Below are 22,377 nucleotides of genomic sequence, written 5' to 3' on the forward strand. Positions count from 1 at the left end.
TGACATTCCCAGCTGACCCTGTGTTTTACGAGGTTTTTTTCTCTTCTGGGGCTCCCTGTTTGCACAGCTTCTCCTGCTGTTGGCAAAAGCCGCTGAGCTCATGGTACAGCTATGCATAGTGAGGCGTGGCACAGTTCCTTCAGCCCAAGAGTAAAAACAAATATAGACCGTATTATGAATGTGTACTGGTATTGATATTTTAAAAATTCTACTTGACAATTACTTCACATTATGTATAATGAGCTGTTAAATGTATGCCCAAGAGGTTTGATTTTTCACTTGGAAAAACACAACATAAAGCTAATATTTCAAGGCTTGGTAGACAGATTAAATGCGTTTATTTATCCACTAGGAGGCTCTAAGGAAACGTGCACTCAGCAAATAGTGTCTGTGCTAACTTAAAAAAAGTAGTCAACATTACAATGGTTCATGTTTTTTTTATTTAGTGGCCCAAACCCAAAAACAAATATGGACCATTGTCTTGCTACTTCGACAATAGAAAATTAGCAGAGCTCATCCTTCGGCCATGTAGGGTTGGTCGTCGTTGTTGTTCTGTGTGTCTGATGATTGGCTTCTTCCCACGTGCTGGCTGGGAGCTTCTTCAGCAACCGAGTTCCCAGCACGTGGAGTGAAATGACGGGCATCATGCTGAACAACACGCAGTACAATCCGAAAATAAATCTTTGATGAGACTTACCCAATGCTGCGATAGACATAACTTGGAATGAAATGTAGTTATTTCGCATGTTTTTGTTGGCTCTGTACCACTGTGATGCTCAGCATGCCTTGTAATGCTGCCAATGGCTTTGCTAAGGTTGAGTCATTAACCAACTTCTTTTTATAAAAAGCGATCCTTTTTTAAAAGCAGGGAATGCTAGCTGGCGTAGCTACAACTTGTGCTTCATTTTTTTGCGCAGTTTCGCCTCAAGTCTCATAAAATCAGTGGCTTTAAAATATTTACAATTGTAAATTTGAGGCATTTTTTTTCTGCCTGGAAGTAGTATCATTCTGACATCGCTTGACCAACACAGTTTCACTTGGCAGATCCCACTTAAATCATGGATTCCAATATCCGTATATCTGTTGGTGAACAGCATCCGTGCAGGGTTGTGTCAGTTGCAGCATCTGGCGGTTATGACGTTGATTTCAATTCTTTGCCATTTAGTGCTCGCCAAGCTGCATTGGCTTCCGGTTGCCGAACCAATACATTATGAGGTTGTATTCATTATACTCAAAATGCTTACCACAAATGAACCACAATACCTTGCTGATTTTGGCAAGGAGTATAAGCCATCACGTGAACTCCGGTCATCCTCGCAGCGGCTTTTGTCTAGCTATCGAATAAAGACGGTCACTGCATCACGTGCTTTCAGATGTGCTTCTGCGGCCATCTGGAACGATCGTCCTTCCGATATTAGGAAGCCACGGAGTAATGTACTATTAAATCAAAATTGAAAACTCATTGTAGAGAACTGATTTTTGTGTTTAGTTTGTTGTCCTTCCCCTGCACCTCCGATTAGCACAGGAGGCTGCGTACGGTGCGAAAGAAGTAAAAAACCCATTAAAGTATACATCTTCCTACTGCGTCATTCGAGGATACAGTACTTAATTTCTCTTGAATGACACAGCCTGATCGAGGCATTCACCAGCAGGAACTCAGCCCAAAGCTGTGTAGCTTCATGGTTGAGAAGAAACGGGATTCTTTTTTTGTAGTTTCCATCACATTTTAATGCAGCTTGTACAATTTTTAAACACCAAATTTAGTTGTAAAAATGTTTTCTCGTCCATCCATAAATATAGTAAATTAGTAATTTTTCTTGACTGTAAAATTGGATACTTTTAACCGATCCCCATGCTCCCCGCACCCACAGCGTGGCATCGCGAAGTCACGAGGAAAATTCCTTGATTCCTCGAGCAAAAAAGGATCTATTTTCAACTTAGTGCTGAAAATATCTGAAAGTATGCTACAGACTGTAAAGTACACCGTGTTTACACGGCAGGTCCGTGCATATATTAGCACAAGAAAGTAAACTTTAGTCTTGTGAAACACATAGTTATATATTAATTTGAATGCCATCCAGTGTTAAAAAAATAAGAGTTAAACACCATTTAAAATTTTCACCACTTCTACAAAGTGTACTACACGACATCTGATTGGCATGTTATCTAGTTTTCAATTAAAAAAAATCTATCCATCATTCAAATGTGACATCACCTGACCATTACTGCAGAAAAATTCTCAGCCAAAATGAGTAAAAAGCATTTGGACTCCCAAATGTCAGATACCAATTAAAACAATAGACAATCACTTGCGTGGAAGTGATAACGACCAGTACGTTTATTTTGGACAAAATACAGGATTCTGTTACAATCGTGGTAGTATAACGTGTTGTATGGATTGATGAACGGACAGTTTGAATGGCTTTTATATTTTTTTAAAAGTTACAGTAGTTATTTTCATTTCGAGGGCAGGCACGTGGTGGGAAAACCAGAATGGTGTGATCACCTGACTCGAGAGACACTGCAACTGGCAATAACGTATCTTGTGATTGAAATGACAATTTTTTAAAAAGAGTTTCTTGTTTGCCGAACAATTATGTCACTGTTCTCCCACACAAGAATACAATGATCACCGAGCCCTTGAAATGAAGAGAGGCATGCCGTGCACCCACCAGCAGCCGCACAATTTCATGGATCACGAAAACCAAGAGACTGTGACTAGTTAAATGTTTTAACCTTAATGTTTTTTATTTGTATCTATTTTGCTTGTATACTCCAAATATATCCACAGCGACCGCTATGGTATTAAGCGAGGGGGTTAACATGTTTCGTTGGAAAACGTGTACTTCACTATCTGTCCTCCAGTCCCTGCCATAAGCTGCGTACCCGAGGTAACAAAAGAAGCACAACAGCTGCAGTAGGAAAAGCCTCGCAGAGGAAACTCTTGCGTAAAAAGATACAGAAAACTGGATTTGACTGCCAGCTGCCCTTGTCAATTCTGGAATGGACCAGTTGCAGGGACCACCGCCATGTCTCCACGGCTGACTAGCATTTACAGTGTGGCCCAAAACCTGTCCTACCTGCTCTGTAGGCTGATTGTTTAAACTCAAGAAAGGGTGCTGGTGTGATTTCAGCATAAAAGTCCCCTTGAGTACACCGAATTTGAAAAGACAAAAACAACGCTGAGGTCAAATTGTGAGTCATTTTCCTTAAAGTAGCTGTACACTGTAATTACTGCAATAAAAAAACCAAGCTAAGTCTGAAGTCAGTGCTTTAATGGCTGTTGTCTTGCTATTCGTGTCATGCCCTTTTGCTGCTCATCCTTTTAGGTCATACAACTACAAACAGTTAATATCGTCATCGTTCCCTTGACGTGCCATTATCAGAGGCAATGACAACATTCCCCTAATCTTACCATAAAAAAACGCACCTGTGTTGCAAGGCTGTTTCTCTACAGGCACATTTTCAAGGAACGCTGAGCAAGTTAATATTTCTCCTGACTTTTTAACACCCATACGAAAAAAATATACGAGCGCGCCTGTACCGCCAACAGCGATGTTGCCAGCTGAGCTTAATCCACATTGTGATCGGATTTCGTCCACGCGCATGACGTCATGCAGGCTGGAGACCAGCTGAAATTCAGACATCAGCAAAGTGGTACCCATATGCAACCACCTGCACCACACGGACCATGTCAAAAAACGAAAAGGCAACACCCAAGGAAGTGGATTGCTGATAGGGAAACGGCACTAAAGATATTATGACGCTGAGAAAAAAATGATGTGAACATCTGTTGCGATGGTGGTTGTCGTCATGATAAAACCAAATAAAAATGTGTACCAACCTGTATAGTTGGCTCAGAATATTGAATTGTCATTGTGGGAATATTATATAACTGAGCGGTGGTTCGTGCACTATGCTACGACCCCAGCGACCTGAGTTTGATTGCCAGCCACTGCTCACATCTCAATGGCGATTGATACCAGAACTGCTCCTTGGCCTCCCTCTTCACCAACCAGTACTGACCAGCAAGGAGAAGTATGGTCAGACAAGCCCCATGTGACTACCACAGCATTTGGGAGGCCCTTAAGCATACAAATATTTAGAAAGGATTGTGAAATTTAACTGAGCAGGTCACCAAATAAAAGTTACACACTACATTGCTCTGTGTGTAGGCATGCTTTTACGAGGCAGGTGTACCTTTACTGCTACATAGTACACAGTTGTATTTCTCAATGAATTCTGTTGTTGCTAACATTCAATTTAGAGCTACACATTCAAGCATACAGCACATTGAAAAGGGCACATGGGCAGAGGCTATCTTGTAATGCTGTGTAATTCTATGATGTATGTACAGTGCTGAAAACTTATTTATTTGGGGATTTTTGTTTCACTTAAAAATAATTGCCTGTAATGGAGACTATGAGAATAATCTAGACACTTTATACAATTCCAAAATTTTAACTCATTGCCACCATTAAGATATCTTCATACAGTGGCACAGCCTATGGCGTCTTCCCTTTCAGATCGGGATTATGAACCTAATTCGTTCCTGAGATCCGTAAGTCGAACGGTTTGTCAGTCGGAACACAATAATGCACCCTATTTAAATGCCCATATGGTCAGTGTTTTAAAATGTGTTCAGGTTCAACAAAAAGGGAAGCATTGTAACACTGTAAAAAGTAGTGTGTAGTAAATTAAACCTAAAATAAAGTAACATAAATAGAAAACAAACTTTTATTTTCACTTTGCTTGAGTCCTGATGCTAGCTTGTACTGTAGTCGGAAGGGGTGAAATAAGTCACCCCACAATTGCACACACACAGACACAAACACACAAAGACATAAACACACCCAACGTTGTAACCTTAACAGGCTGTTGGGGCAAGTGCCATTAGCGAACAGCGCCGTCATAGGCCGGCACGGCACACGAGGGAGTGGGTGGCCAACATCACGCCCGGCCGCCTTTGTCTCCCCAGTAGTGATGTTTATACACCGCACCAGATTCTGGTGTTGGCTGTGAGCAAGACTCGAACTCAGGGTTATCGCTTTCATAGCGCAACACACACACACAACGCAAACACTCACTCCCAGCGCGAGGCCGACTGAATACATCTCATGGAGTTTCGCTCCTCTGAACAAAATAGGTCCACGGTTCAGTTTGCAATTGCGAGTTTGCGTTTTAAGTCGATGCTTTTTTTTTATATTTCATGGAAACTGGTTTGTAAGTACGGGTGTTTGTAAGTACGGGTGTTCGTAAGTTGGGCGTTCGTAGGTCGAGGACTGTACATTTTTTGTCCCGATTGTGAAATATTATATTAGTTCTTTCGTATGAGAATAGGGTTTCCCCTTTTTTCTGGCAACAAAACAGGTGTTGATATGTTAAAACACCAAACAGAAACTTGTACAAGGAATCATGTCTGCATTAACCACAATACTTGTGGTCAGAATGCAAACAAACAACATACTCTGATAATATATGCATTGCCTTTGAAACTGATTGCTCCACACCAGAGACAACTTTCTTTTGAGCCTAGTCCCAAACGGTGTTAGACCAGAGGACGTACGTTCTTCCGTATATTCTTGATCAAACATGTGGATGTGCTGGCCATATTGTTCTTAATGTGTGCAGCAGGTACAATGTGAGCGGCGGTGTTTAGTTTCAGCGTTGACACAGGCTGTGCGAAGGAGAGGGTAGGTGAGTCACTGACCTCTACCGTTTTGTAGGACATACAAAAAAACTGCTGTAAAAAATGGAGGAATTTTTTTTTAACCAGCATATTTGTTCAAAGCTAAACTAATAAGTCTAACAAAGAATAATACATTTTTCTTACACGAATGAAAGGCATTTTGGACTTTAGGTTCACAGGGTTAGATTTTTTCCATAGCAATGAAGCATTTATCATTTCTGTGCTAACTTTTTTTTTTACCAAGTACATTAATTTTTCTGTTGCTTAAACTATTGCCATGTGGCCAAATGCCATAAAAATAGTCGCAGTGCTCAGTGTTATGCATGTGTGTTTAACGTCACATTAACTTTTCTTGTGCAAAGGATGTGTGTGCGGAGTAGCATAGCCCAGCCCACTCCGTGCTTTTTTATGCAAATAGAAATGAGGCCGTACAATGGACCGAGCCGACCAATCCTCATCGAGTCACTCATAATACCAAAGAGCAAGCTACTGTGCTTCGGTACTTTTCCCCCGTGTGGACTTTGAACTGGTTAACGGCAAAGTTTGTCTGCCCACTCACTGTGCTTTGGTGCTGAACCTTAGAATAAGGAAAAAAATCCACCACAACTTTTTTTGGCGGCCAACGCCGAAGCCTTCCATTTCGGTTGTAAGAATCCGTGCAAGACTCAAGAAAGGAATCCTGTCGAACCCGCGGTGGTGCCCGGTGTGCTTGGCGGCTGGCTACACACCCACTCGCCCATTGAAAAGAAGCTTGCCGGTGTTTACTTTTGCGTTCCGCTTCGGGTGCCCATCGTCGGAGCTCCGTTTTCTGTTTGCGCCGTGAGCGTGACTGCTCCAACGGAGAGGAAGAGAGTCTTCGGCAGGCTGCTGTTGGGTTGGCAAATGAGCTAAACATTTGGATTGTGCTTCGTTCATGGCTGAAAACGATAGCCTGTTGGACAGACCCTCTTCAGCGCCGGGTTACTCGCCGGCCATCATACAGCATTACGCGCAGCTGGACGGCAGGTTCAAGCAGCTGCAAGGTACGTGGTGCCACTTCTCCGGGAGAGCCGCTCCTCAAGCCACGAGGGGTTGGATGGCCTTGCACGTGGCTAAACAGGACACGCGTTTTGTTGTTCAGATGCAGCCATAAATTAGGACATTTATTAAATGGACATCACTATAGGAAACGGTATAGGTTTCCCTCCCAGGAACTCTCTCTGGCAGTGGCTTTTAATTAATGCGTTAATGTTAATGAGATGTATCATTAATGCACGTAGACGAATCTGCAGTTGCAGAACAGAGTGGTAAATCCTGGGCGAGGGTTTTTTAATTACGTGTACGATCATGTACCGCACATTGTCTGAAGGTCGCACACAAAGTTTAATTGAGCTGAAGAGCAGGAATGCTATCAAACGATGTTATCGTTTTGTCAGTGTAATTGATACATTAGTTCTACGCATCTGAGAAGCACCTCTGCTTTTTGAAGAACACGCTCCCGAGGTTTAAGTTTTCATGGCTGCAAAGCTTTTAATTCGAATTTTTGAAGGTTGTGCTTGTAAGAAAGTAATGTCTGTTGCAAAGGCAGGCACGGGAAATGTTAGTTAATGTTTTATTAGCAAGAGCAGTGGTATCAGTAGTCACCAGAGCAGTCTTATCGGATAGCTCGTGGAATGGCGAAAGGAATGGCGCATAGCCGACCTCTCATTTTCACAAATATATTTGTACAAATATGATATATGACATTCCAGATATACTAAATGAGCTGCAGTTGTATTTATGCGATTAAGGTTCTACACTTGCATAGCATTTATTTTTTATTACAAATGTCCTTTAACTCGTTGGGGTCGATTGAGATGCTCGTTTCAGAGACAAACCTCAGATTTACGATGCCAAACAATTTTATAGTTTGGAATTTGGGTTACGAATCTGATAAATCATGGCTACTCTCGCAAATTACTTTGAAATGCCCAACGTCAACGTGCGTTGGAAGGCACGTTTTCGTTATTTAATGACAAATTTACCAGCTGTTTACAGGAATCAAATGATCAACTCCGTGAGACGTTTCTCGGTGGCAAGCATGTGGGTTACCTGGGCCATCCAGCCCTCCCGTGTCAGGGTTTGAAACAAAAAAATTAGGGCATTGACTTTACATGCGCAATCTGTAATGATGAACCAGTCACAAAATACATTCACGCAAATTAGTTGCATGTTTATTAGCGAGAAGAGAACAACTTTTGAAGTGAAAATGTTACAATATCCAATTAGTTATTTAAAATTGCAAACATAAATGAGTATATAGGAACAACATTTGGTGACTACAACTGCATTATTAATGAGTGATCTCGTTTCTAGCTCTCAAATTTCAGTTGCGAGTGGGTGCTGCAATTATTCAAATACAGAACGTTGAAGGACAGTGCTTGTGTACATACAGCTTTACAAAATGGCTCTCGTCTGCCTCGATAAAGCTTCAACACAGAGCTGCATTGTATATTATAAGTTGTTGATAGACTTTACAAATAGTATCGGTAATCTGTTATTAATACAGGAACGCCTCACCTCGTCGTACATCTCAGAAGCGTATTGCTAGGCGTCTTTAAATGAAGTGATGTTTAACGTGCAGATTCACAGTTCTTGCACAGTGGTGCGTAAGCGTTGTAAATTTAGTTTGACAATGCAACGTGCTGTCATAGAATTTGCTTCATCATTTCACAATGATGTGGCATGTGGGTGCGTTGCCTCCTGAGGATATTAATCTGCAGAGACATTCTGCTGTTCTGGCTGTGCGTCAGGCATATGCTGATTGCTTGCGCAAGCCCATAATTACACCTCATGTCATAAGCCCAAGAGGCAGTCGTGTTGGGAAAACACTACATTATACTTTGGGGTGTAATAGAGCTGTTATTAGAAAGGTGTGCACCTCATCGGGACACCACCAGAGCAAGAGAAGAAAATGCAACCCAAATGTAGTTGGAACACGTTTTCTATTGGTAAAGTCACGTAGATAGGTTCAAAGAAAATAACCAAAAAACAATAATACGATGTTTTCGATCGCAACACAAGCGGTCGTCTTCAGGAAACAATATGCATTTTTCTTCCATGATTTTTTTTTTAACCACAACACCTTATGGGACGCCCTTCAACAAAGCGTCCTCTGCTACGAATTAGGCACCCACTGACCCGGCTTGTCAGCTTTCCGGAGTAACAACTGAACCTTTAGCAGCACTGTCATTAACCCTGCGATGTTACATGTATTGCCGATTCGCCCTGTGAGAAGACACCCGTGTTCTTGAAGGTGCTGCATGCGAGGCTTTGACTTGCACAGCAGCCCTGTTGTGAGTAAATGAGCCATCGAATTTGATCCTCAGAAGGTCACCAGCGTTGTCATAGCTTTAAACAAGTATAACCCGTAAAAACAAAGTTTTTCACTATAAATCCTTTATATGCGTGGCGGCTAGAGTCCTCTCCTCCTCTGGCTTGAGATGGCTGCCACCTATGGGTCAGATGATTGTCTGCCAGTATTAAGCAATTGGTAATTAAATATTTAATTTGTTTTCCCTAAACAGTGTAAAATTTTGGAAACATTTTTTCACGAACATTAATGGTCTCGCACAACGAGTCTGTGTGCAAAATGTCAGCTCGATTGGATCACGGGAAGTGGGTTAAAAAACGACCGAAAGATTTGCACGGTCGTAAGCAAGCAAGCACGCAAGCAAGCGAACTTAATATAAAGGATTTAAAAAAGGTTCCCAATATTTTATGCAATACACTGCCGAATAGTGATGTCATTCAAGACAAGTGGCGACAATAATGCTGCTTTGATGCATACTCTTGTTCAAAATAAGCCAATTAGCACATGCAGCCTTGGCCAAATATTGCTCAAAAATGTGTTAGTTTGGTGATTGGACGCAACTATGTGTAACAAATGCTTCAGAAGTGAAACATTACAAATTCATGGAGAACTCCCAAGGTCCTCCCAAATACGTCAATTGTTTCTGTAAACTGGGCACTTATGTCATGAAATGGAATCGCCAACAATAATCCCATTTGTAGTCTTAACACTGTTCCTTGTTTATATCATTCGGTATACATTATTTAATCAAGAGACGAGAAACCCATTGAGATGCATAAAACATTACAGTACCTCAATTACAAGGGCGACCCTGGGTTCGAGACATGTTAGCAACGCAATTTTTAAAACATCCCTTAAATGTAACACATCTAGACTAACTTTAATTTAATAAAACGTGAATAAAGTAAAGTACGATTATGAATTGCGCTGAAAAATGGATGTATACAAGAAATTGTAATTGTTTACAAGGAAAGTGACTGGATTGGGTAAGTATATGCAATGGAGAAAATTGCACCAAATATGAAATGTTAAAGAGTTATGTAGAATTTGACTTCCGCATCTCTGCGTAAAGCCACATATGCTGTATACATTGTTGAATTCGCAAAGGTACAGCTTAGACATTATTTTCACTTGGTTATTGAGCAGTGCTCCTTTTTCCACTTGGGTGTGCATTAATTGAAAACGGGGTCTCGAGTAAGCTGCAGACACTTGAGAAGCAATGTACGAGAGGTCTCGGTCGGATACGGGGACTGTGTCGGCTGGTCTAAACTGTGCACAAGTATTCCCCCTATCAAAATCACTACAATCAACGTTACCGTATTTTGGTTTGAAATTATATCTGCTGGTGGGGGCGAGGAGATGCTTATGCCGCAAGCACGAGGATGCTTTTATTAATTCTGGTGGTTGAAAGAAGCCCCCCACGTCTCGGCCCATACCACACCGCGGGTGATGAAACGTATCACCTCATTATCACCGAGCGTACACAAGGGCACAGGGAACGACGAGAGATTGTTGCTTTAATTTATCGCCGCACTTGTTGCGTTCACCTGCGTGTCAACCATCTTAGGGAGAGAGAGAGAGAGCTTATGGCTCTGGGGATACAGCAGGTGTGGGGGAGGGGAACAGCATGAGAAGTGTTTTAGGTTTTGCATGCCTTCGTGATGCCACTGCAAGATGGCGTTTTACTTGAATGCCTCTTGTATGTAGTATGTACGTGCACGTGACATTACAGTTTTTTCAGCCTGGTAATATGCGTTATTCTCCCCTGATGTGAATATAATGTATCTCTCTGTATTCGCAAATATGCGTGAATATACCAGGAGTCATACGAGTTATTGAGGTGTTCATTATATGCTGCTAGAAAATAATATTGTGTTTTTGTAAACGGGTAATCTCTGTCAGTGCTGTCATTTCTGTATATAGAAACGTAAACCCGGATTTTCAGTCCACTTGAAAATCTTCAGCCTTTCAAACGATATGCCCCACCCAACTACTTAACCACCTAAGGGTCTAATGACACCACCGGACCCTTTTATTCTAATTACTGTATTAGATGAATTACTGAACTTCAATACTTAACTAATTTTAGGAGTTCAATCACTTAAAATGTACAAACATGCCTCGTAATTGTAAATTAATCACATAAAGTGTAAAATATCACAAGGCAAGTGCGAGCACAAATGTTACAACATCATGCGTGAAATACACCATTTAAAAAAAATCTAATTCTTGGGAATAACACGTGACCCTTCCAACAAGTGTTGGTGGCCCACTGATCACATGGGGCCTGATAGTGAAGCACGCTGCTCGCCCCTGCCCACGGGGCAATTACAAATTCACTGGGGGCAGCACGGGCCACCAGGAAGAATAGGGACACTCATGGCAAAAAAAAAAAACCATGGCCACCCTCTGTGACCGTTGCACTCAAATGGGAAGGGCCCCGTGATAAATGTGGACGTTGTTGTACCCAACCTCGATGGTGCCAGCTGCACCCAAATGGTGTTTGCATAATTTACAATCTATAACGCCTATGCATATTTATGAGCATAGTTTGGTGCAAACAAGTTGTGACATCCACGTCCTGTTTTATGCAGATCATAACTTTGAAGGGAGAAGATTCTGGTCGATAAATTTGTTGACAAAACTCACAAATGCATAAATTCGGTGTCATTGAACACATTGCCTTTAGTGGATAGGATGCGCCTCTTTTAAAAAATGTAAATATACTCAATCCAATATTGCAGGTAGGTTATTTTTGAGGGCAAAACACATTCGACCTTCGTATATATGAAAAAAATAGCAACAACCTTGAACACATGAGGGTTTCCATTATCGTGTCATCCAAACCGATGACACGATAATCACACTCCACAATTGCCAAGGCAAAACCGTGGCAAAATAAACAGCAGTTGCTGCGTATGTTGTAATTTGCTTTGATAAGTAATACATTTAAAAGCAAGTCGAGTGGAAAGGAAGGAATGGTGAAAAGTTGTGTTTCTGCCTACATGCATGCATCAGTGAATTAACCTCCCATGGTGGTGTCAGACATCTAATTTTAAAAAGGTGGTTTAAATTCGGCTTAAGCTGTATTTTATCTCTCACGAAAATGGGTTTGGTTACTGATGTGTTCTGAAGTTTCCATTAAGTTTTGCTGTAGATGGAAACAATCAGTGGCACAGTACTGATGGATATTTCAAATATTTAACAGAAACTTAACCAATTTCAATTTACAGTGGCTGTCCTTTGGCTAGACTCTCTCTGGCTGTAGCTTTGTGGAATGCCCACAAATGACTCAGGGTACGGTCCTACCACCCTCATTTGAGCAGACACACTTCCTTCTGAAACTTGCGAATTGCAGTATTTGTAGTGTCGGGTGCGTGCCTATTTTCAAGGTTCCGTTTGTTGCCGCTTATTTTTTCAACACTGTTTTTTGTGTGTGTCGGTATTTGCTATTGCTGATAGGGGATTACTTTCAAAGACGTAGGAGGGGCTGAGAGGTGAGATGGCAAAAATGCCGATTTCACGTACAGTGTAGCCAAGGCGGTACCTTATAACTTGCTACTCGTGGAGCACTGATGTGAGAAATTTGATGAATTAACTTGTGGGATGGCGACATCAATTTAAACGTGAAAGCATGCTGATACATTTTTTTAAACTTACCCTGCTGTATGTTATTTGCTTTGGCTTGAATTTTTTTAAAAAGTTCAAAACATTTAATAATTTATTATTTACCATTGACAATTCTGATCACGTATGCCATTCAGTAGGTCTGCATTTGTATTAATAAGGACTGGTAGGATCAAGGAAAGATTGGAAAATGTTCGACCTAGGGCAGTCCTTTTAAGTTCATATGAAAAACTAAAACATTGTTACATCAAACCACATGGCTCTGAATTTTAGTATGATTTAATGGGTTTTGTTAAAAATAATAAATCATTAAATGGCAGAGAGTTTCCTTGAATTCCTCTGGAAACAAAAACATTCTATTGCCCATGGCCAGACAGCAGCATGATCTTATAGGATCAACTTGAGCTGCTTCTTACCCAAACATACACCACCAGTCACCCACCTCAAAACATTTGTTCTGAAAATCCCAGCCTGAGCAGGACTGGATGTCATTGCAATTCAAAATGAATCGGCAATGTTTGTTTCACTTGAATCATATGTATATAAACCCAAGTATAAGACCAGGAGCACTGTGACAGCATTCAAAGTCAGTGGTTTATTATTAACAAATGCCACTGTTTAAAGTGCATTGCGTTTTAACTGCCGTTGAGACAAGGTCAAGCTGGAAAATGGAAATGTTAGACACATTCCTCATGTCCTCCCACTCTGTGTTTGGCCTGATGGCGGTGTAAAGATGAGCGTGAGGCCGTACAGAAGAAGACCTTCACCAAGTGGGTGAACTCTCACCTGGCGCGCGTGTCCTGCCGCATCACCGACCTCTACACGGACCTGCGCGATGGCCGCATGCTCATCAAGCTCCTTGAGGTCCTATCTGGGGAGAAGCTGGTCAGTAAAGCAAGAACGGGTCACCTTGGCACCAAAATAAAAAAAATGAAGTCCAGCGCACTCTTGATTGCATTTAGAAAGTAATGTCAGATGAAATGTGTGAGAGAGGGTATCTTTAATGAAGATTGCTTGGGCTGTGATCAAGCAGCTCTGCTTTAAAATGTTACAAGCTATCTCCTCTCCATCCCAGTCATCCCAAGTATGATCGTTTGCATTTGGTGAACGTGTCTGAGGCTCGGAGTTAAAATAGAACATTACACAATGCTATAGTCATAGCTATACATCCATCCTTGGTATTGTTCAGAAGTTGGGAGTAAAGTATGCAGTCAATTAAAAAAACCAGATAAACTGGTTGCACTGAGGAGCATGCAGGTAGATTCTTTGGCATTTACTTCAACCATAATAATAAAATGTTGGTTTTAAATTAGGTGCACCTTTAGCACAAAAGTCAAACTTAGCCTTTCGCTCTAAAGAAAACACAGCATGTTAAATCTGCTGCTTCGTGTTGTATTCAGTTAATTTTCATTTTTGTCAATGGTTTCAGTTCATTGCACTGTATTCAAGGATGCTTGTGAAAATGTACCACTCAGTGATTACATTAAGGAAATGTTTTTGAAAAGTAAAACACTTAGGAAAGAGCTGTATTTAAAGTATAACTGGTAACAAAAAACACTCGTGGTGGTAGAGAATGGATGGTAAAACTATGAATCATATCTCTTGGGCCAGTTCCACATCTCTTCCTTTTAAGCCAGAGTTTACATGCACATCCATCACATCACAGGAATGCTCTTTTTATTTTTTTGAGGCATTTGTTGTGTTGAGTGAGGACAAAAATCCCACTTTTCTCTTATGGCTACCATTTTCACTTCCTGTTCAGCTCACACATGTACAAACGTGAGGATAAAGAGTTAGATGAAAGGCTTTGATAACTTGGCACTGTTTTTATGGAATTTCTTGGGAAAACCTGTCCTTGTAGAGGAACAATTTTTTTGGCACAGCAGGGGGCCTTTGGTGTCTCATAACGACACTACTGGTGTACAATTACCTTCATCTTTGCCCAGACACATTGGTAACTCCGTACAAAGTTTTGTAAACTGGGCAAAATTTAAATTTTAACACACTAAGTACACCCAGGAACTTACATTGCTTTTTTGTTTACTTTGCAAATAAAAAACACTTCTGATGAGTCTTGAGTACATAACATGTGCACCCGTGTCAAGCACAGGTGTGTTCAGTCGGCTATGCCAAGCAGTAATGTACGCATGTCTCTTATCAACCCCTACACACGCGTGTGTGTGCACCTGTGCCACCCCCAGCCCAAGCCGACGCGTGGCAAGATGCGCATCCACTGCCTCGAGAATGTGGACAAGGCGCTGCAGTTCCTCAAGGAGCAGAAGGTGCACCTGGAGAACATGGGCTCGCACGACATCGTGGATGGAAACCACCGTCTCATCCTGGGCCTCATCTGGACCATCATCCTGCGTTTCCAGGTGCCCGTTTGCCTTTTAAAATCCTTTATTAAGTTCGCTTGCTTGCTTAGGACCGTGCAAATCTTTCGCTCGTTTTTTAACCCACTTCCCGTGATCCAATCGAGCTGACATTTTGCACACAGACTCGTTGTGCGTGACAATGCATTTTCGTGAAAATTTTTTTCCAAAATTTTACACTTTTTAGGGAATTTTTTAAAAAATATTTAATTACCAATTGTTTAATGCTGCCAGACAATCATCTGACCCATAGGTGGCAGCCATCTCAAGCCAGAGGACGAGAGGACTCTAGCCGCCCCGATGTCACGCATATAAAGGATTTATAGTGAAAAACTTTGTTTTTACGGGTTTACTTGTTTTGTCTGTGCAAAACGGAACTACTTGTGATGATGCCCACCATGCGAACACTCTCACGTGAGCCTTAGGGACCACTTCCATCGTTTTGTGAATCGTGTTGATTTTCAAACCCTTTAAATTCTATGCTTACATTGTTCTCCTATATGCGTCGTATCAAAAAGTATTTCTTATATAACCTGCTGCAGTTAGCTAAATGACTAATTCCCATGTAGTTTACTATACGTCTCTTAATTCCGCTCTGGTGTCTTTATATTCAACATGACCGTTCGACTAATTACATGTGGATATGACATTGGGCAGGATAATGAAATGCAGATGAATTTCTTGGTTTTCAGTTTTGCACAGTCTCTTCCATTCGACCAACACAAATATTTATTTTAAACTTTTAAATTATCCCTTGGCAGCAAACAAAAGCTTTTGTAAGCCTCTGCACTTTTTGAGAAATGGAGGTAATTTAAATTACCTCAGCTGTGTTTCTCCTGGGCCTCTAAGGATACGGACGCACAAATGATGCATGAAAATTACAACTGCCCACAGAAAACTTTAAGCTCGGTTTTTGTTGTGAGCTCGGAAAGATTTACAGCCATACCTTTTTAACGTTTCATTTCATGATAGCCCTAAAGCACCAGTTATGGGCGTGATTTTATTGAATGCATACAGAGGGCAGCAGTTTAAATGCAATGTGCTTCTAAAAGCATAGCACAACCTTATGAATTGAGAGAGCGTATTTTAGAGTAGTTATGTGGTGGAATTTCCAACGTACAGTTTGTCAGCATTGGCAACTGTGAGGTTTTAATATCTGCTGATATTTTTAGTGTCTGCAGGTCTGAGTAAGCCACTGTGCACTGCACTGTGCACCTGCGTTATTGAGTTTGAATGTGCAGCCTGTCCTGTAGTAAACCCGTTTATGTAACTACACCAAGGATAAAGCCCACTGGCATATTCTACTGTCGTGTTGGCATTTCATTGGACTACACCAACCTGACTGAAATAACAATATCAATGATTAGGTTATAAAATGTTTTTTATTTTATTGGAATGGCCGGACAATAATAGGTGGTGCCCAATTTTATATTTGTCATGATTTGAGCTGGGAAAATAATTACTGGACGTAATAATGCGTTAATTTTCAATGAACCACAAGCAATTATTTTCATTTGCAATTTAAAATATATTGACAAAGAAACCATTTATCGGTTAAAACATACAGTTTTGGTTACATTTGAATCGACTTATTTATTTTGTCAATTGCTTTGGTCTCGACCGTCTTAGGAGACATTGAAAATCATTGTTTCTTGCAGTATTCATAGCCATTAACATATGTTTGCATATGCTTTCATTAACAAAATTAATCTGATGCTTTTACATTTGTGGTACAATAATTTATGTTGAAAAAAAGGAATCAAGCCTGCTGCCAATTCCTGAAAAAAAATTCGGGTAGGCAGGTATTTTAGACAGTCGTGTGTAATAATAATAGTTCAATTTGTAACGCGCGCAAATTTGCAGACGTAGTGGCCGCAACTCAGAGGTGCGGAGCTAAGCTCAGAGTCGCTGAAAAGCGTGATTGTAGAGGTGAGTTTTTAAGTCTCTCTTGAAGGAGGCGATTGAGGTGATGCTGCGAATGTGCAGAGGGATATCGTTCCAGAATGTTGGGGCTGCCACCGAGAAGCGGCGCATAGACATGACCATTCTGGATCTTGGTATCAAGAGGAGGTCGTGAGTCGCCCTGCGCAGGCATCTGCTGTGTGCTGAGCTGCAAGTTGTCAGTAATGAAGAAAGGTCATGTCATTTCTATTTTAATCAGATTCAAGACATCAGCGTGGAAACCGAAGACAATAAGGAGAGAAGATCCGCTAAGGACGCCTTACTCCTGTGGTGTCAGATGAAAACAGCTGGGTAAGTTCTTCCAACAATGTTTTTACAACAGAAGTGAACTGTGTGTTATTCACGTGGCCATTATTATTTGTTGATTTAGAAAGGGTGGCACTGTCCATGCTTTTCCCCAGGTGGTTTTTAGACTTGATTTTATACTTTGAAGTAGCGAGGACATTTCTTTTTTAAAGGGACCTCTACCCACCCCCACAGTCCACCCTCCAATAAGACAACTGGCCATTCAAAATGAGTTGGATCATTTCCAGACGCTGCCTGATATGTGACAGGAGTCTTTTAGCACTTTCTTGTTAGCAGGGCCAAAGTGCTCATTACATCCTGTTTCATTAAATTACTCTCCATTTTTTTCTGGCTTTGATTGCACAATGTTTGTTCTGAAAGCAGAGCCTGGCGTATCAATTGTACTCACAATGTATGCAATGTTATGTTTTTTCAGATACCAGAATGTCAACATACACAACTTCACGACCAGCTGGCGAGACGGTCTGGCCTTCAATGCCATCGTCCACAAACACAGGTAACACCCCCTAGGTTTCGCTTTGAGAAGGAATGCAGACTCGTAAAATAATGTTAAAATCGCCACTATTTGTGTAGTCTGGCAGTGCAAGGAATTTCATTTGCATATGTTGAGAGTAAATATGTGAAAGTGGGTTGCAGAGTGTTACAATAACAGTGCTACACATGGTGGTAAAATGTCAATTCGCTAACGTTTGTGTCAGTGTAGCTGGGTGTTGGTTGATAAATACTTTTATTTTATTGTGCATAAAATGTTCCTGAACAATTTTAGGTGATGTGAAAAATTATTTCCGATAGCACTAAGCATTATTACGCAGATATATATCAAATCTAAGGGTTAAATGATACCTGTAAATAGATTCCTGTGTAGCACGCATTAAATAAAAAAATATTTTGCTTAACAAATCTTCTGTTTTTTTACCTGTTTGTAGGCCTGATCTGATTGAGTTTGACAAACTGAAGAAGTCCAATGCTCATCACAATCTGCAAAATGCTTTCAACATCGCTGAGCAGAAACTCGGACTCACTAAGCTTCTTGATCCTGAAGGTATGACTTTTTGTTTTTCTCCACGAAAAAAGTGAGGGATTTTGTTTGTGAGTCATTCGAGAAATGATCCTCTGTTGATTTGTATGGCTGCTTTGCTTACTTCATGTACGTTAAACACTCGTATTTAATTTCTAGACATCAGTGTGGACCAACCTGATGAGAAGTCCATCATCACCTACGTAGTCACGTACTACCATTATTTCTCCAAGATGAAGGCCTTGGCTGTTAAGGGCAAGCGCATTGGAAAGGTATGATATTTTTTTCCACCTTTGTCAATGTTTTTTTTCCCCATCACAATTCAATGGCAAACGTTTCCATCGCAGATTTTCACCGACTCTGTGACGTCTGTGCTCCCTCTCCACTAGGTGCTGGAAAGCGCCATTGAAACAGACCAGATGATTGATAAATATGAGACGCTGGCATCGGAACTTCTGGAGTGGATTGAGCAGACCATCATCATTCTCAACAACCGCAAATTTGCCAACTCTCTGACCGGGGTGCAGCAGCAGCTGCAAGCCTTCAGCACCTACCGCACCGTGGAGAAGCCAAATAAGTACGCAACCAACCACCTTTATTTTTTGTGTATTGTCAGCCGAATAATGATCAATGTGCATGTATGAACATTTTTTGCAACTAAAAATAAATACCCGTTGCAGTTTTTGTAAATTCATCCATGTCGCTTTTGAAAATTAGATCATGTATATCAATAAATAATGGATAACAAAAAATGTGTGGGTACATCTATCTTCATTATTTTAAAGGCTTTAATGTTCTATGTACTCACTTGAAGACTTATCTATTATAATCAGTGTTTTTCCCCTCTCAATTTGTAAGCCTTTGTCCATACAATAAAATCAAGAACACGAAAGATTGAGCACAAAGCAGCTAGTTCTGTCTGTTAAATTATGCATCGCTTTGACATACGGATGCAATTCATATTTAATAAGGCTCTATAAGTAAAAGGTTTCAATGCTTGCTCTTAATGCAACATAAATGTATAATTCAGCTTGAAAAACTCAATGGCATGCACACATGTATGAACGTGTATTTACATGTAAACATGCAAACTGATATGACCATGGAATAACCTTTTTTTGAAGTGAATATATATTTATATGCATTTGTATATACCATCCCATTTGTAAAAAAAAAAACCAAGATGTGTCCTACTGCCTATAATAAGTGTTTTCTAATTTATGTATCATTCATTCAGATTCACAGAGAAAGGGAACCTGGAGGTACTTCTCTTCACCATCCAGAGCAAGATGAGAGCAAACAATCAGAAGGTGTACACTCCCCGGGAGGGCAAGCTCGTCAACGAGATCAACAAGGTGCCGTCGCCACCCATCGCCGCCACTCTCTTAACGAGCGAGTTCCAGTAGTGGAAGCGTGATGTAAACTGTGCTTCGTTTGGAGTCACCCTCACCATCTTTGTCTATATTATCCAAGCCAGCCCGAGCTATCGATTATCCATAATAGAGGTTTTTTTTGGGTTGGATCGCTTAAATATATAAATTTGTCGTTAAAACCCGCCACCACCCGACACAGCCAACTCGTAAGGGTTGTCACGTAAACGGAACATGCCAATTCGTCACTAGTACAGCACTAACCGGTGTGTTGGAGAGCCAAGCCACAACATTTGGAAACAGAGTACGACGTTTTGTGGGTTTTATTTATATATTTACGCAATCTAACCCAAAAAAACCTCTTATGGATGATATTGGTCGCGAAAGCCTACGTGTTAAGATGATAATTACGTCTAAGAATATCTTGTGTAAATGTATTTTCTACTGTTCAATAAGCTCCATTTATGTTGGTCATATCTGCTTTGCATTAAGCTGCAGCTCAGATTGCCATTCTGAAGAAAATAAATCCTTACAAGCCAACGAGGTGCTTTGAACGCTACATTTTGTTCACATTTTTTAGGACCAAAAGTACCTTCAAGTGACGTGCTTGTGTAACGACGACTGTATTTATTGAAACACTTTCAACTTTCGATAATAACCTTCGGTAAATTCTAACCCACTCACGGCGGCAAGGCCTGGGAGCGCCTGGAGAAGGCGGAGCACGAACGGGAGCTGGCTCTGCGGAACGAGCTCATCCGACAGGAGAAGCTGGAGCAGCTGGCTCGACGCTTTGACCGCAAAGCGGCTCTTCGCGAGACCTGGCTCAGCGAGAACCAGCGCCTCGTCACACAGGTTCGTCAGCGGTGCACGGCCACTAGGGTGGGTTGCTTCATATTAAGTACGGATACTTATGAAGCAGCTAATTATTCGACAATTAGGGCACGTCGCAAGAATGGATGATGGCCCGTGGTCAAAACTAATTGCGGTGACGGCCAAGGGAGGGAACGCACATGTGAGGGTGTGTCCCAACTGGGAGATACAGCGATGGAATCAGCTCCTGTGCAGGTTCTCTACCTGGTTTTGAAAGTCCAGCAGTGGATTGACAAAGGGCTGTAAGTTATTGATATTTGTCATTTTGGTTTGCTAGAATATGTTAAAACCCTACAGAGTTTGCTCTTTTGGAGGCCCCTTTGCCACCAGTGGCATGAGCAAGTGATTGCAGGGCCACACATTTATTACCTTTCTAATAAAGCCTGAAGTCATCGTAGCTGCTGCACAGCAGTAAAAAGGAATATGTTATTGAAACGTAACCATGAATAATGTCATTTAATTACATTTCTCTGGGTGGGTGTGAATGGTTATATGCTCAATAATAATTGTAATGTCACTTTATGCAATCATACATTTGGAATTATTTTAGTTTTAGGGCCAAATTCGCCAAATATTATAAAGGCAGTTTATACCATTATACCGTGAAAAAAGAGCTAATGCTCCAATATTTTTGGTCTGATTTGTTAGTTTTCCCCTATGCTAAATCCTCTTTCGTCTCTTCCTTGGTAGCCACTTCATGAGAAAAAGTATTTTTTCTCCATCCATCTACCAAATTAAAAAGAAAATGTAAACCTAAACTCCAATGTTTCAATTGTGATGTATCTCACCCTACCACCCACTCCACCAATCAGGACAACTTTGGCGTGGACCTGCCGGCCGTGGAGGCGGCCACCAAGAAGCACGAGGCGATCGAGGCCGACATCGCGGCCTACGAGGAGCGCGTGCAGGCCGTGGTGGACGTGGCACGCGAGCTGGAGGCCGAGGACTACCACGAGGTGCGCCGCGTGTGTTCGCGGCGCGACAACGTGCTGCGCCTATGGGAGTACCTGCAGGAGCTGCTGGCGGCACGACGCCACCGCCTCGAGGCCAACCTCGCTCTGCAGCGCGTCTTCCAGGAGATGCTGCACATCGTCGACTGGATGGACGAAATGAAGGTGAGGCACTCTGCACCGTCGTCACCAAGGCGAGACGGCGTGCGTCGTGCGCAATCTTGGCAAAGGACAAAAAGAAACTCGCGACAATGGCTTAGCTTCGTGATGGCAATTGCACGAATGCTTTAGAGGTAATCGTGTGCGCACCAGGAGAAAAGGTCCTCGGCCGGCTTGTTTACCCACGTCGTTATGCTCTACACGTTAGAATAATAATCCGCATGTTATTTCAACACAGACGCTCCCTCTCTCAAGTGACCCACTGGACCCTGGCTATGTGTAAACTGGCAATTCCTGCAGACGAGGGCGCAGTGTATACACTGCTGATGCTGAAATCTATTTTGGCTGTAGGTGCGGCTGCTTTCACAAGACTACGGCAAACACCTGCTGGGCGTGGAGGACCTGCTGCAAAAGCATGCACTGGTGGAGGCCGACATCACCGTGCAGGCTGACCGAGTCAAGGCCGTCAATGCAGCGGCACAAAGGTTTTCCAGCGAAGACGATGGTGAGCTTGGTTAACGATTCTTACGTGCCAGGTCACGCTTCATTGCATTTGAAGGGCGCAATTCTTGGATTAGCTCGGTGTTGATAGTACTACTATTTGATCATGCATAGCAGTGTCAAAATATGAAATGTTTCCTGATGATTTAAACATGAGAAAGAGGGAAGGAATAATCACATCGGCGCTGATGGCATTGTCAATATGATTTTCACAATGTGAAT

The 22,377-nt window shown here is 41.6% G+C and overlaps 1 protein-coding gene across 1 annotated transcript in view; it reads left to right on the top strand.

Moving 5' to 3' along the window:
• SPTBN1 (spectrin beta, non-erythrocytic 1) overlaps positions 1 to 22,377 on the top strand; it is a 54,060-nt gene that overhangs the window by 13,817 nt on the left and 17,866 nt on the right. Inside the window, 11 exon segments of the mRNA XM_061558942.1 lie at positions 13,381 to 13,532; positions 14,849 to 15,022; positions 17,181 to 17,272; positions 17,703 to 17,783; positions 18,214 to 18,329; positions 18,465 to 18,577; positions 18,695 to 18,882; positions 19,543 to 19,660; positions 20,369 to 20,527; positions 21,358 to 21,660; positions 22,006 to 22,159. Of these exon segments, the coding sequence (XP_061414926.1) occupies positions 13,381 to 13,532; positions 14,849 to 15,022; positions 17,181 to 17,272; positions 17,703 to 17,783; positions 18,214 to 18,329; positions 18,465 to 18,577; positions 18,695 to 18,882; positions 19,543 to 19,660; positions 20,369 to 20,527; positions 21,358 to 21,660; positions 22,006 to 22,159 (1,650 nt within the window).

This window comes from Lethenteron reissneri, chromosome 25 (assembly GCF_015708825.2).
Source record: "Lethenteron reissneri isolate LAM-NWPU_2019-01 chromosome 25, ASM1570882v1, whole genome shotgun sequence".
NCBI lineage: Eukaryota > Metazoa > Chordata > Hyperoartia > Petromyzontiformes > Petromyzontidae > Lethenteron > Lethenteron reissneri.